The sequence below is a fragment of the Leptonotus elevatus genome, chromosome 4, assembly GCF_054856555.1.
Source record: "Leptonotus elevatus isolate MCC_2025b chromosome 4, RoL_Lele_1.0, whole genome shotgun sequence".
Lineage (NCBI taxonomy): Eukaryota > Metazoa > Chordata > Actinopteri > Syngnathiformes > Syngnathidae > Leptonotus > Leptonotus elevatus.
The window spans coordinates 25,565,197-25,581,766 of NC_141242.1; the positions used below are offsets into that span (position 1 = coordinate 25,565,197).

General features: G+C 38.4%; 1 protein-coding gene across 2 annotated transcripts in view; it reads right to left on the minus strand.

Annotated features, from left to right (window-relative positions):
* cdh13 (cadherin 13, H-cadherin (heart)) overlaps positions 1-16,570 on the minus strand; it is a 361,145-nt gene that overhangs the window by 242,711 nt on the left and 101,864 nt on the right. For both annotated transcript variants that reach the window (XM_086074542.1, XM_086074543.1), the window contains exon 2: positions 12,514-12,631. In XM_086074542.1, the coding sequence (XP_085930668.1) occupies positions 12,514-12,631 (118 nt within the window). The remainder of the gene's footprint in view (positions 1-12,513; positions 12,632-16,570) is intronic.

The following is a 16,570-nucleotide window of genomic DNA, read 5'->3' on the forward strand; positions in this document are numbered from 1 at the left end:
CCTCTAAGTGAACAGATTGTGTTGAATTAAACATGTAGAATTTATTCCAGGAGTGCTGCTTATTGGAGTTGCTGGATGTTCTGCAATTTGCATCAGAAATGTATTTTGTTTTTTTCCTTTAGTATGACGGGTACACAAAGTTGGTCCATCATTAGCGAAAGGAAGTGGATGTTAACATGTTTAGGAAGTAGACAGAAGACAGACACGTAGAGAACAAGCATGCAATCACTGCCAATTGTACACTGATTGCAGATGGGCGCTTTGCACTCCTGTTGGCAGGCTCATGGATCAGTCAGACATCAGCAGGTGCGCTCAAAGAATGGCAAGCTATTGGATTGCCACATCATGCGCAACATGTATATATATATACATGAAAAGTGGTAGATAACAGATGATTGGGTTAACTGACCTGCTAAATAAATTTAAATACTCCGAGGGGTGGACTACAACCTGGACTGATCACCTGTCAACAATAGAACAATTGTGAATGGGGACATTTAGGGTCCTATTTTCATAGACAGGCGCCCATGCACTCGCCGTAAAAACGAGCCTGTCTTTATTTTGGTGCTGCGGCAGGTAATTGAGACAGAGATGCACCTTGCTGGCACGCCCCCAGCGCATATAGCAATTTGGTGACCAAAAAGTTTCGTTTTGAAACTACCTCAAACCAGGTCAAACTTGTGGTGCAGGTGATGGAACTTTGTTTTGGTGTATTTAAATTACGTACTGGCCAACAGATTCTGAACTCCATGGATGTGTGTGGTGGATGTCACCGTATTTCATTCATAAATATGACAACAGTGTTGGACAGTCCCACAGAATCATTGTAGAAATCAATTCATTGACAAAAGTATTACCTTTATTATCATGCACCGAGGCACAATTTGTGGTGCAAGGCGGTCTCCAATTGCTCACGTACGTCACATACATCGGCAAGGCTAGTAGGCCTTGCATCTTACTTGTACAAACACACTTTGCAGTTTGCAAACCCCAATCTCATGCACGGACCAAGGTTATTTTAGTTAACTAACGAAATAACTAAAACTAAAATTCAAAAAACATTTTTGTTAACCAAATAAAATAAAAGCGAAAATGTTTTTAAAAAACGAAAACTAACTGAAACTGCATTTTTTACATTACATACATTGAGTAACATACTATAATAATTATATAATCCATATATTATTTAGCGTGTAATTATCTGAAAGAAAGAGCAATCCTATGGTCGACATGAATTTTTAAAGGTGGATGAATTGCTATTTTCCTTTTTGTTGCTTTGACACATGTATTTTCATGAGGTGTTTGTTAAGCAGACAGAAGTTTCATGACAGTCATTATTTTTCTTTCAAATACTATAAATAACTAGAAAAATTTCCGCGGAAATTTTGAATGGGCCTGCTGACTCTTGCAAGGTGGAAAGACGCAATACTTGTAGCAATAGTAGTAGTATTAGGACTTTTAGTAGAAGCACTTGTAATAGCTTCGCAGCAGGCCCATAATTATTGAAAAAATGTGTGCAAACCGTAGTTCGTATATGCTAACTTATCTTACGCAGAAACACCTGCACACTCACAAATCATACACACTTGCATACACATTCAAAGTAATGGCCTTTCTTGTAATTACAGTCATTCGTCAAAAGCACACCTTGATTTATTGTCAAATTAAAAATACAGCAGAAAAGAGGCTGCAAGTCGCTGTTACTGCAGCGACAGAATGTGATTAATGCTTCGCTATTATGGGCCTGAGAGTGGCATGATCCGGATATGCACCCTGGTAGGCACAGAGGGGTGACTGGGAACATCAATACATGCAACCACTCTTTGGATGATGGAATAGGCGTGAGCCCTGGTGCAACTTGGAAGGGCGGGGTGGGGTAGATTATTGCTAAATTTAGTAAGTGGAGCAGCAGTGGTTGGGTCAGAGCTTTTTTTTCCCAGATAGTAAAAGTAAAACTGCTCCTGATCTTACATATGGATCTATCGAGACCTAGAAGCCAACAAAGACAGGTGAACAAAAAGAATAGTTTCATCACAGAAAATAAACCACTAAACTGTCTTTCCTATGTGGTATTATGGATTAATGAAACAAAGATAACACTCTCAAATTAGTGTACTTCATCCCAGTCTGGCAGCGGTGAAACATAAATCATCTAAAACTCAAAAGCAAATGCAGTAGCAGATGGAATAAAAGAGCTGTGGGAGATGTTTCACCAATTTATCAATAGCTGAAAGACTACTTCTGACTCCCAAGTACTTTTCAATTTTCAGGATGATTTAAAAAAAAGAATGTCTGCAGGAGCTCAAGAGGGAGACGTGGACTGTGCCAGCCGGCAGATCTTTGGTGCTCACTTCATATGGTTTTGGGCCTCATGCCATCCAGGGGAGCTTCACGTCCTGCTGCTGAGCATCAAATAGCAGATTTGCCTCCTGCTTCCAAGCCCGGAGAGACTCTCATTCATGTCATTTATTTTGCAAGTCAAGGAATTCAAAGCTTGTGAGTGAGGGGAAAAAGGCGGACTATAGGAACCCTTATATTACTGCCCTGCAGGATACCAAAATACTTCTGCTCATTTCTTCTCCTTATCACATCATTTATCACAGTGGCATGCCCTCCAGTTTAGCACTGCCATAATACATACTAATAATAATAATCATGATTATCATCATGCATAATTTTACAATCTCAGTCTAGCAAAAGCCCTGCTCAGTAGCAGTATTATCCATAACAATTGTATCGAAAAGCATACCAGTCTGGTGGGGGCATCATTTTGCAGGGAGGCAAGCAAAGTACAGTACCATTGTGCTGACCTTAGCTGAACTACAACACAATTGTAAAATCAACACAAGTGTCATGTTTGTGCATTATCACAGCAGACCGCACAAAGAGAAAAAAAAAAGTATTTCACTTTTATAACTACTACTTTTCAGAGAAGTGGGAGGCAAAATCATCTTTCAGTGGCAATTGGTGCTTGGCCTTCATGACATACCTTCACACTACAAATATGTTCTTTCAAACACTGAAGACGTAGTTTTGGAATGTATGAAGGTGAAGTCAAAACATCAATATCTAGAGTACAGTGTTGGTTGTACTCCACTGTAGTAGTACATATTTGCAGAATACACAGAAATATTCCAATGTTTGGCTCTGAGAGATTTGTGATTTTATTGACAGATCATCTTTTAATTTTAGGTGTGCAACTGCCTGGTTTGTTTGTGTGGTAAATAAAAAAAATATTTAACGGACATCATTTTATGGACGAGGTTAGGCATGAGACAAAGAGAAAAAATATATAGAATATTGCTGCAGATTCGGATAGGGAATAGAAATACGGAAGACTTGACATTTTCCACCTATTTTTTTCTTTTAAGCTTATAGCAGAAATTAGTGAAAGGCTCAGCTGTTCCCTGACCTGTTTCCTTTATCTCCTTTCCTTTTCTAAAGAAAATCTCAGATTTATATACTGCATATGACACTGTTAGGAAATTATTATGACAATACTAAATATTGAAAGGTTCACTAGTGACAAGGGCCCACTATGGTTGTGCATACTTTATTGTAGGTTACATTGAATGTCACATTCACAGTTGCCTGTAATTGACAGTCAGTATGGGGTGTACCCCGCCTTTCACTCTAGCGCTGGGCATGCAATTTAATTTATGTGTTGTTTTTAAATCCACCTGTGATCAAGACAGGCAGGAGCGGTGGATAGTGAGTACAAACGAGCAGAGGCAGTTGGCTTCAGGTGGCACATCTTTTTTTTTTATATTCTTCAATGATACAAAAAAGCAACAAACAAAAGTGCATTGTGGAAAAAAGTGCGTTGGCAGATTCGAACAGGAGCATGGCTTGTACAGCAGTCTCCATCCAATTGTTTCAAATTTGTTAAGCAAATTTACTGAAAATGTGCAAAACAGACATGCAACTTATGCCCGTTTCCATCTGTTCTTCTTTTGCGAATATTGAGAGGGCACTCCGCCGCTGTTGGTGGAGGTATACACCATAGAGATGGGATCTACCAGTAATTTAAAAGAAAAAGAAGACCAGGAAGCGACTGTGCCGTGCGATGACATCGTGAGTTTTATTTTGTAATTCTTAATCAACCGTAGCATTTCTTTGCCGTTTTCCATATAAAATAGCATTAATATTCTTTAATTAATTCCAAAAAGATTTCTGTTTCATCGTCCCCCCAAACATAAGTGTGATGTAATATCCGGTCAAAACGTGCGACTTGCCAGCGGTTATTCGCAAAACCTGTTTCCAGAGCCAAAATTTGCATTTTCCCTTTTTCGATACGCTTCCAAATCTACCCCCTCTAAGCGTAAAAACCTGTTTGCAAATTGTTAGCCCTTTTTCTACCATTTCTATTCAGTTTTATTTTCGCATTTCTTGAAAAAAATTATTGGATGGAAAGCCAACTAATGATGCAACAGGCGCCTTAAATAGGGACAAGAGAATTGGATCAAACCAACAAACTCCACAGGTGTAAACTATTGTTAACTCGTTAACATAACTTACAATCTTTCAATGCAAAACTACAACTAAAAACTAAAGAAATACTAATAAACTAACAAATATTTCCCCAACTTAACCCTTCGAGACAATAAACTAAAGACGTTTCACCACCTCATACTGTAATTTAATGCTCTCCATTTTAATGTCAAACTAAAAAAAAAGTATGCTTCAACTGAGAGCCACAGCTTGGCCGGCTATACAGTTTGCCTGGGTCAGTTCCACTTTGGTCATGTTGATGTTAAGGCACTTCTTGGTTCAGATTATTAATTTATTCAAACTAACGTCATTAGCATTAGTGGTAGCACTCTAGAGGGATTTAGATCGCTTTGATTTGGCAGGCAGGACTTTTTGTATTAGCCTTGGTTGCTCTGAGTCTCACTGCTGTTCCACAGAATTCTAATTTGGGGCTCCTGCTGTTTTTACTGTATTTGCAACCCCTAGGTTCCATCTTAAGAAAACATAGTATTTCCTTCCACTACTATAGGGACGACAGTCAGATCTATGTCCCGCTGAGCAAAAAATAAATTTTCTCATTTAACCACTTATGTCCTATCTGGAGGAAATCAAGGCCCGCATGTCACAGAATTCCATGAATTTCAATTAGATGAAAATAGAAGTTATGATGTTTAGTCTCGACCTATTGGCAACTTATTTAAAGTCAACATCTCAAACTTGGGTCTTAAACTGGACAGTGATTTTAAATGGGACCGGCAAATTGTTGCTGTTGTTAAACCTAGTTAATTTTGATTTTCGGTAGCTAGTAGTGCTGTCAAAGTTAAACTGTTAACTAATAAATTAATCACAAAAAATTATCTCATTAATCATGTATTAACGCAAATTAATCACGCTATAAATTTTGGCCGCAGATGATCCTTTAGCTGACAGTGGATGGTTACGTTGAAGGTAGCACAGGTTGTGTTTGAGCAATAAACATAACTACATACATTAAAGTAAGGCATTTTATAAATATTTGCGTATGACATTCAGAATATTTGTTCATGTCAAACTATTGAGATCTTTTTTTCTCTTCATTTTAAAGTATATACGAAATTAACTGATTAGATAAAGAGGATAAGCATGTCTAGTCGATACAAAGTTTTGAAGACGTCCTCATCGCATTAAATATTGAAAAAATTAACACTAATTTGCTCTATAAATTTGTCAGGCAACATTTTTTGACAAAAAGCCTTTTTAAGTAAGCGATTAATCATGATTAATCAAATTTCTAAAATTTGATTAATCTGATAAAAAAATAAATCGTTTGACAGCTCAAGTAGCTAGCTGAGGTGACGCCTCTCTTTTCTCAACAACACTTTGAAACAGTAATCCATGCCTTTGTCACATCTCGGCTGGATGCACTTCATTTTGGAGTCAGCCAGATCCTCTATCAAGCGGCTCAAGTTGGTCTAAAATGTTGCAGCATCTTAAAACACATTTTTATTCTATGACTTTTGACTCGGCATGACAATGGGCATTGCTTAAGTGTCTTATGATGTCTGTTTTTTATTTGTTTTCACTATCTATTAGTGTACTAATGATTTTTTACTTCTTGTACAGCACTTTGTTTGCAACAATGGTTGTTTTAAAATGTTTTATAAGTAAAGTGGAAATATATATTTTCCGCTTCTAATTGTCTAACTGTCTGTAATTGTTGACAGCTGTCAAACAATCAAGACAGTCTCATCTGCTTGTGAGATTCAAATACACATGAGGGGATTATGTGAAAAATTAGGATATAAACAAACACATTTTTCCACCTTGATCCAAGAAGTCCAAGAATGAGATAAAGGAGCGTGTATATGTCCTTCATAACATGATTTGTACACGCTGTTCATCCATATAGGCACGACGCAAAAGGTTTGAGAAATCTAACCGCAAATCAACATTAACTGGCACACAACAGATAAATTGGATCATTATAATACAAGCGGTCCAGAGCTGACTATCCCTTGTCATTCTCCCTACACACTGCATGATTATGACGCCTATCAAGACCATAATTCTAAATTGTGTTCAAAACATATTGTTACAGTCAGCTTGGAGCACAAAACCCAGGATGGATGTAAAAAATAATAATAATAATTGATTTACTTTGAATTTTTCCCTTCAGTGATTTTATTTTATTTATTTATTTATATTATTAATTCTCTTACTGTTTCTTGTACCACACTGGTCATGTTTGTTCTGCCCTTTTCACCGACTACTCAAAAAGCCACCTCCAATGTCTTAAACGGCCTGTGGATAACATCACTTACACAAAACTTGCATTCATCTCTCATTTAGACCTAGCAACCTTTGTTTTCTCAACATTTTCTAATTCCTTAAACCTTCCTGCCTCGACTCCACAAAATGGGTTCATTTACAGTTTGAAATTCCCCACTGAGGCAAGACATTTTCTCGATTGGTCTTTGTGACCTACACATTTCCATTTGCTTATACAGTATTTTTCGATTTTCACTTGCATGAATTTTTGATGCATCCAAAGACCTTTGGAGGAAAGAAGAAAAGTGTGGTGCAGTGCGGAGGGCAGAGAAAACAGAGAAAACAGAGAAAACAGAGAAACACTTTTTTTGTCGATTAGACAACTGGAAAAAAAAAATACACACACTGAGTGCGACTGAACAGCAGAAGTGCAACTGAGTAAAAAGAAATGTTTGCACAATGTATGCAAACCATCATACATGACCATTAGTTAAGACGGATGTCCTTAAACTTCATTCTATGTCAACAGGTATCCCACCCTCCAATAGTAATTATATAGAGATGTCTATGGCAGGTGGCAAAGGGCTGAGCTGAATTTACATAAATTTACATGTGTCACCGGCCCTAGCTGCAGCCTCTGGTATTCAAAATGAATCATGCAAACACATATATTTATTTATTTCACATACAACAAAACAGCTGTTGGGAACATAAAATGATATAAATTACCTCTCGGAAGCCCTTTTCATAAAGCAACTGCTTTTATTTGTGCCATCAGTTTCCTCACAGCCGCATGTTCAGCATATTTACAATCATTGGCATAGATATTGTCCCTTTACAGACATAATATAGCTTACTTTTGATTCACACTGGTAGTGGGTATTAATTTAACATGTTCAACATATTAAATTCAACTCAACTTTGTTTATAAAAGCACTTTAAAACAACCATTGCTGCATACAAAGTGCTCTACATGGAGTAAAAATCATTCATGCAATAGACAGGTTGAACAAAACTAGTAAAAATCATAACTAGGTAAGTAAATATGTAAATATAATAAATAATACATTAATAATACAATATAAATTAAACGTCATAAGTAGTTAAGTAAAAACAACACATACAGTACCCCACAATCTGCAATGTGAGGTTACAGGTGTGCGACTGTGTGCTTAGTGAGTTGTTGTGTTACCCTGATCACTGAAAAAGTTTTGGTTCTGCCCATGTGCATTAGTTAGTGGTTTCGTTTCAGATTTGTGGTATTCTTCAGGGGGTTAGAAGATGGGTCACTTCCCCATTGCATGTTTTGCAATTTTTGGTCTTTTAAATCTTGTTGTCAACATAATTCAAAACATAATAAAAATGACTTAATATTAAAGCACAGTGCAGTAGCTACAGCATGTGGATGTACTGTATGTGCAATACAGTATGTTCATGCATGTGCTGGCATATGCACGGTTCTGTCCATACCCTGTGAGCAGAGGGACCCACACAGTGGGAGGTGTTTCTGCTGACAGAAACATATTCCAGGTAATGGAACCACTCTGTCGTCCCACGGCAGACCACTAAAGCAGAACTGAGCTCTGTCTCCTACTACACGCTCCACTGAGCCTCCAGATGACAAAACGCTTCACTGAGTGACCAAAATCAAACAAAATAAAGTTTAAAAAAAGGTCGGTGAAAAAAGATTGGAGGTGGAAGAATTGCTTTTTGCTGTGTAGGTCGGAAATGTTTCTTGAAAGTAAAACAACTGCTTGTAAAAGCCCGAGGCCATCCAGGATTCATGTGACAAGATAAAAAGTGTAGAAGTAAAGCAGAAAACACCCTGTGTATTTAGACGCCTATCCAAGCTGGCTTCGGGCAGTAGGCAGGGTGTACCCTGAACTGGTTGCCAGCCAATCACAGGGCAAACAGAGACGAACAACCATTCACACTCACAATTACACTTATGGACAACTTGAGCATTTTTTTCAAAGACGGAAAGCATCGATCAATACTAAAAAGCGCATTGATGTCGACGATGATGATGACTCCGAGCTTGACGCCAAAGTTGGAAGCCTTGACGCGACCGTTATGATCACGTAGTAAGCCTCACCGGCTAGCGCTGTTAACGCCGGAAAACGCGCAGCACAACCGACCGGGTACTTCTGCACAAGCGGACATTCGATCGGGCGATGGAGAGTAGTCAAAAAGCATCGACCAATGCACATTGATGATGATGATGATGGTGAATCCCGAGGTTGACGCCACAGTTGGAGGCGGCCTTTATTCTCACGTCATAAAGCCTCACCGGCTAGCGCTGCTAACGCCGGAGCTGCACAAGCGGACATTCGATCGGACAATGAAGAGTACCCCGAGTCCAATGCATATTCATCGGAGGAGTGGGTACAGTCTGATCACGGAGAAGACACTGGTTCTGGACTACGACGCCAGCATGAATGGAGTGGATAAGATGGATCAGAACATCTCTTACCACCCGGTATAGCAACTGAAGGACATGAGGAAGCCAGACGTAACACCACCGTAACGTAACCGTAACATGATCCTGAAAGTAGACTTGATGGCAACACACACTGCAGTATATACTTGCTATTCCCCGGAAAAAACGGCCTGCAAGAAAGTGTAGCTTCTGCACGCGAAGAGGCAATCGCAGTGAAACTAATCTGTTGTGCAAATCCTGTTGCGTCTCCTTGCACGCAGGGGAGTGTTTCACAAAAAGAAAAACTGTCGTTGAAACATCCACATAATTGTAAATAGTACCAAAGTTGCACACATTTGTAAATAGTTTGCCAAATTGTTGTCAAATTGTTACACTGTTGAATGTAAATAAACGTATTTTGCTATCAAAAAACACTTTTTCATTCTTGGTGGTAGTGTTTTATAGAAGTAAAGCACTATTTAGGTGTTTGTGGCATCATTCATGGACAAAAAGAAGTGTAAAATTCACTAGAGTGCATGAAATAATATCGTTTCACTAAAAGCTTGATTTCTCCGTATTTTGGTCCAAAACAAGCGCATTTGGAAGAAACTAACCATTTTCTATTGTTGATTACTAAAGAACGGAATAAGGTAGAAACAAACTTTTTTTTTCTAATGAAAGGTGAAAGTTAAATCTTTCATTTGGTAGCATGTGTGTTTCCATACCAAACAGAACATTTTCTGTGGACCTTGAAAGATCAGTCAAAATGCTTAAATCGGCTGGCACTGACAGCATCCCTTTTCTGAAAACGTCTGGCAGTCAAAGAGTTAAACATCCCAATTGTTTTTCTAAACCTAAACCCTTACCCTAACCCCAACCAAAATACATATCAAGCCTAAACTCTAAAATCAATTATTGACCCTCAAAAAGAGGTCTGCAAAAAAAAAAAAAAAAAAAAGTACAACCCTGTATCGGGTTATGAAGCTCCACACACAGTATCCATCCATGGCTCAGTGGTAGAGTGGTCGACTGCCATCCGCGAGGTTGTGGGTCCAATCCTCACCCCTGGTGACCATGTCGAATGTCCTTGAGCAAGCTACTGAATCCCGATTTGCTGTTAGTGGACTTGGCAACGCCTTGCATGGCAGCAGCGGACCACTGGTATGTGAATGTGTGTATGCATGTGTGAATGTGAGGCATTGTAAAGCGCTTTGGGCACCATATGGTGTAGTTAAAAGCGCTTTATAAAAAGCAGTCCATTTACCATTTTTTTCCCGTTTATTAGGGTCGGGTCGCAAAGGCAGCAGTTTAAGTATCTCAATTATGACCTGGAGAGGGCACCACACACGTTTCTTACTGAGTATCATAATTTCTCTAAGATTTCAAGATGCTGATTGTCATCCGCTCATACCAAACTGCTCCGGTGAGAATTGATGATCAAAGCAAAGATGAAACCGGACACCCTCAAATCTCAATTCATTAATGGAGATGAACAGAGCGGAGTCCAAACCTCACTGGAAACAACTCCGATTTATTGCCGGCAATGCAGACCAAGCTCTGACACCAGTGGTACAGGGACCAACCAGCCCATATCAGGCTATTGGATACCCCATAGTCACTGAAGTCCAAGTCCACAAAAACACATGGACTGATTTAGCGAGCTCACATGCACCTTTCAAGGCTGAGGATGTAGCTCTGGTCCACTGTTCCACAGTCAGGATGAAAACCTCACTGCTCCTCCTGAATTCAATATTTGACCTGATGTAGCCTTCTCTCCAGCATCCCTGAAAATATTTTAGGAGTGTGATCCCCCTGTAGTTGGAGTACACCCTCTGGTCACCCTCTTAAAAGGGGAACCACCACCACCGCGGTTTGACAATCAGCATCCGTCGGTGTGTGGCTTCAGGCGCTGGCTGCACCTTGTAGAGAGACATTGTGTCATCCATACAGTATGTGATAACCCCCCCAGGAGCAGATTAGAGCAAATTCGAGTTGCTAGCTTCGTAAAGTTTTTCAAACTGTGCTTCATGACCAAGTTAGCTTCAATCCCCCATACAACTTATCACAACCTTAGCAGACAAAGGCCGTCATAAACACCAGCAAAAACAGTCAATTTAATGTTTTGAGCACTGCTACAACGCTAGCAAAGCCCTTGAATGTGAATTGGCGTCAGTTGGTGCTGCGAATGGTGGCTTTTTCAAGCAAGGGTCACCATAATTAGACACTTTCTTTTAACACAGCCGTGATGCAAGCCACTTTTTTGGGGGGCTTGGGATCGGTAGTTTCTCCATTGGGCACTCTCTGGGAATCTAATCGGCACCAGTGAATCCGAACATTACTCATGCAATTTAAGTATTGACTTGGTGAGAAAAAATTGTGCACCATGCTGGTAAAAGAAACATTCCTTATTTTCAGGCAGGAAGACTATACTGCTTCACAAGACTAGTACCAAACAAGAATCAATTGAAACAGGTTACAGTTATTAGGATTAAATATACCGGCCATTCTTGCTCTCAAAGTGGTCGAGGTAGACACGTCCTAACAGCCATAATGATTAAATAAAACACAATGTTACCGTAGATGGCTTCCACTCTCTTGATTATTCCGTTGTTAAAGTTTTCTTGCATGATTTTAGGCTATTGTTGTCGCCGATGGGCGAACATTTTGGAGCAGTTGCCCGTCGACAGACTGAGCTAATATTGTTAAAGGGCACTTCAAATATATTATTTCTAACCTTCAGGAGATCCAGCGATTACATTGCAGTCGCACACCTCACTCATTGTTGTTCATACATGCAGATGCCAAAATTGGGAGGTGGCCATGGCATAAAGAAACTGTGAGACCAAATCCCACTCAACCTTATTAATAACCCAGAACACAACACAGAGGAAAAGTGAAATGATTACACAAGCCTAACAGTTTGTTGTGACTGCCGTACATACCAGTAATCTCTCATTACAGTCCGTTGTGTGAATTGATTTCTCAGTAATGGTGTTGGTAGTGATGGATGATGTCTATGTACATACAGTAATGATTATTTTATGTACATGGACATCATTCATCACCATCTGCGCTTTACACATCATTGCATTTTGAGAAACATTTGCTATCAAGGTAATCTATTTGCAGCCACAGGTTGTATCATGCACAAACATTTCATAGTATCCTCATTAGACCTGCTCTCTAAATGGGTAATTGCAAGACAGTTCTAGTTTGCATTGTTCTAGGGTGTTACAAACTTTCTTAATCACATCTGAGGTCTTTAGAGAATCGCTTCAATTAGATTATCTTCAAATCTGAGTTGCAATGAGCCTTACAATGTTTGTCAGAACTCTACTTTTGGAATGGAGTGTTATAAGAGATTTCATTTCACTGACCTTGGAGAAGCGGCAGGCCTTTCTGGAAAGTTTGCCTATATGCCACCTGGTATTGTTTGACCTGGAAGCCGGGCACACAGCCCTCATAGTGCCCTTCCTGTCGGCCGCCAGCAAAAGTCTGCAAAACAAAAAGACAGAGAAGTCAAACTTTAAAAAATGTTTTGGGGTGCAATTATTTAAACACCTAGATAGCTCAATTTTCCAATAAGCACAGTTGTTTTGAGGAGCACACCCCCACAGTCTCAGGGGAATTACTGTCAAAGAGGTTCTGTTTATGCTAATAGGCTAGGCCTCACTGTGTACTTTTGTAAGTGGATTGGAGGGATGTCAGTGCACTCTCCTGAGGGTTGTCTCACTGTTGGCAGCATTTCCTGCTGCTGCAGCAAGAGAAGCTTCACTGTAACTTAAGCTTTATGAAAGGCAGCTTGAGATATCGGAATTAATTATATGTGGGCCTTTGATAAGAGCAACCCACATAGTGAGCTGTACTCGTTATCAGAGGATGCGGGTCAAGAAATGAATAACCACAAGCTATTTTTATATTGACAACAGGCTACCTTTTGCCATCTTTGTACCATTTAAAGAACATTATCTTAGGGTAGTGAACTTTCAAATGCTGCCAAATTTGTCAGCCATACTGCAGATACTAAAGTTCTAATCTTGTGAATGATTAATATACTGTATAATAAGAATCATACATTGTAAACTTTCCTATTTCCAATATAAAAGATTTTTAAGTTTAAGTTATGTTTTAAGTTTTAAAGAGTAGCAAAATACTGTACTAATTTGCACTTTTTACCACCCTAGTGACTAGGGATGCAACGATAACAGCAATATTGCGATATCGTAGTATTAAAATTGCCACTGTCGTCATGTTACGATATTAAAAGAAGCACATCTGTTTAAATTAAAAGTTACAGTTGTTTTCCATTTGTGCAGTTCCAACACCCTCTAGTGGTTAGTTTATTAAAGCTGTTAATTTTAATGAGGCATGCTTTGGTAAGTACGCTAAAGTAAAGACCCACGCTAATCCCCAGATGAAGGGGAATATAACATGTTAGAGTTCCTCCACAAATGCAATTGATTTACAATGTGTGTGCATTAGCAAATGCCTCAATATTAAGTGTTATTTGTGATTGTAGGATGCTTATGTATTACTTGTACTATTTGAACTATATGTATAATTATGACCTCAACTAAATAGCATTGAATAGATGAGACATTTACATGCAATTGCTCATGTTTACTTTGTTTTTTTGTTCTACAGAAACCACAAACAGACCCACACAAGCAAATTAAATGGTGCAAAGAGAAAACCTGGTGTGATTATTGCTCACATGTACAAAACAATGCTCTAACCGAACATACTGCTGCGGTTATCACACCTATAAATCAGTCATGCCAGCAAATATTTTTCCACATCTCCGTCAAAAAACATTACTTTTCGCCCACTTTAGCAGAACACAAAGCATTGCCAACTACAATGACCATGATACTTTGAGCAACAATAAAATGACTGGCCAAGCTTTTTTTTTTTGTCAGTACTGTTATACAAAAAGGCAATATTGTGCTTCCCCCCAATGCGAAAAATACAAAATGTGCCTTTTTGCCATAAACAGTCATATACCTACACAAAATCCTGGATGTTCTCTACTGCCCTTTGTTTAATGCGCTGCAATATTGCTTGCTCAAATATTACGTGTTGCACTACTATGATGTCACATTATTCATGTTTTTGATTCGGCTATATACAGTCCACAAATGCCAGATATGTGTGTACAGTGCATTTTAGCAAGGAGAAGATAACTAACTCTTTTCAAAATGTGTTGCCAGGCACCTAAACGCCTTAACAAGTAATTATTACAAGTAATAATTAAATCGTCACATCCCTAACATTACCTAACAGAAATAGTGTCATTTACAGGGACTGACCTTAGTTAATGAATGTTTTAAACCACTCCTTTTACACATTAAGATACCCTGTGATATTGAACAGAGCAGTCAAAAGCAGTGTGCAAGTTTTTTTGCACAGAAGCCAGCGAAGGCATGATAATGTCACAGCTGGGTGTGCTTTTGCAGAACAGCTTCACAGAATCAGACAATTACCGATATGTGCAGAATTTTGTCAGCCTCTTGTGTGTGAAAATACTCATCAGATAAAGGTGTCACTTTTTTACAACAGGGCGAGAGAAACAAGTCTAGGGTTATGATAGAAATATAAATTTCTTGGTATTCACTTCCATTGACAAATTGCAATAAAATAAATGTAAAATGAACTAGTATAATGATTAAGTGATTCTTCACCATAGTCAATCAAATGAATTTAGGTAGATGCCTGTACATATATGTAATTTTGATAACAATTCTGGTCCATTGAGCACTGACATCACATTCAAGGAGGTTTGGAGACATTTAACTGAGGTGGCACATTGCCAACATTCGCCCTGTTCTCAGCTTGACAGACGCATCATACATCATGCAAGTTAGAATAATTCCACGTGGGCTGCCTGTAAGTGTGTCTATGGGGTGAACAAGCACTGGCAGATGTTCAGCAATGGAGGTCATTACATGTTATGTCCCAGCAATGTAATCACCGCACCCAGGCAACCTGGCGTTCTTCTTCAGGTCTCACAATTGTCATGCATTTTTTGTGACAAGGCTGCCTGAGTACCCTGAATAAGATAAGATTTTTACAACTGTGTAAAGAGATATCAATATATGCGCGCATGTATGTGCACATTTCCCTACCAATCATTACACAATGGGGTTGTCACGATACAAAAATTTCAAACTCGATATCGATCCCCAGGAAAGTACTCTATACCATTTTCGATGCCGCGGAGATGAAAAAAAAAGACGAATACTTAATAAATGCAAAGAAAAATATTTTTATTAACATAACCACAAATAAATCAATTAAATAAAGTTATTAATAATCATAATATAAAATTAAAATAACAAGAAAATCACTTTTTTTCACATCGATAAATTATAAATAACACAAATGAAAAAAATACCTCATACAAAAATTGCCACAATGACACATTTTTTGGTAGTCTTGAGGTAAAAATACACAAAAGAAACATCCATTAGAAAAAAAAATGAGGTGGTTAAGTAAACAACAATCAGAACAATATTTGGAGGTAGTAAATTACAAAAGCAAATAACAATAAAAAATATTTTGAGGTAGTAAACTACACAAAAAATAAACAATCAGTAAAATGTCAAATGCTGTATTTGCACTCAGCTACAACTTTTTAAAAAGGCTAAAATTGAAAAGTGCAAATATCTATTAAGGCATACAAGGGTCAGGCCTGCAAAGGGGTTTAATCTGGCCCGCAAAAGTAAAAAAAACATTGTAATGTCGGACCAATTAATCAGCCAACCACAAACAAAACATAAATTTGTAATTTCACAAGCAGTCCTCCGATAAGCAATACAATTTGTATATGGAATCATCCTGGATGTCATTTTGTTCACACAAAACTTAAAGTTACGGTTTGTTTAAAAAATAAAAATAAAAATTAAAGACCGACATAAACGTGTTTAATACAACACAAATTCAATAACTGGTAACACAAATACATGTGACAATGATTAACGTCCTTACAACTTCATTAACTGCGCCACACAATGCATTCTGGGCACACTATATTTACAAAACAGGTAGCTTTAGCACATCTGGAGCAATTGTTTTTAAGTTATATACCATTATTTTACTGAGCCGGCCCACTTGGTAATATATTTTCCTCCATGTGGCCCCTGAGCTAAGATGAGTTTGACACCCCTGGTTTAGAAAGTGTACTTTATTCTATAAAATGAAATGACTGTCTAAGTTGTCGTCTCACTGGTCTGAATTTTCTTTGCTGTTGTTAGATTTAAAGACAAGCATGTCAATTGCTCTCTGTGACTCTGAGTCTTGCAAATGAACCCAATTATACTAAACAAACACTCTGAGGCACTACTAGAAGCAGCAATTCACAGGTGCATATTCACTGAGCATAAAGCTAACCGCTGTAGCCGGCTAATGGCTAATAAACCAACAAGGCTTTTTGCT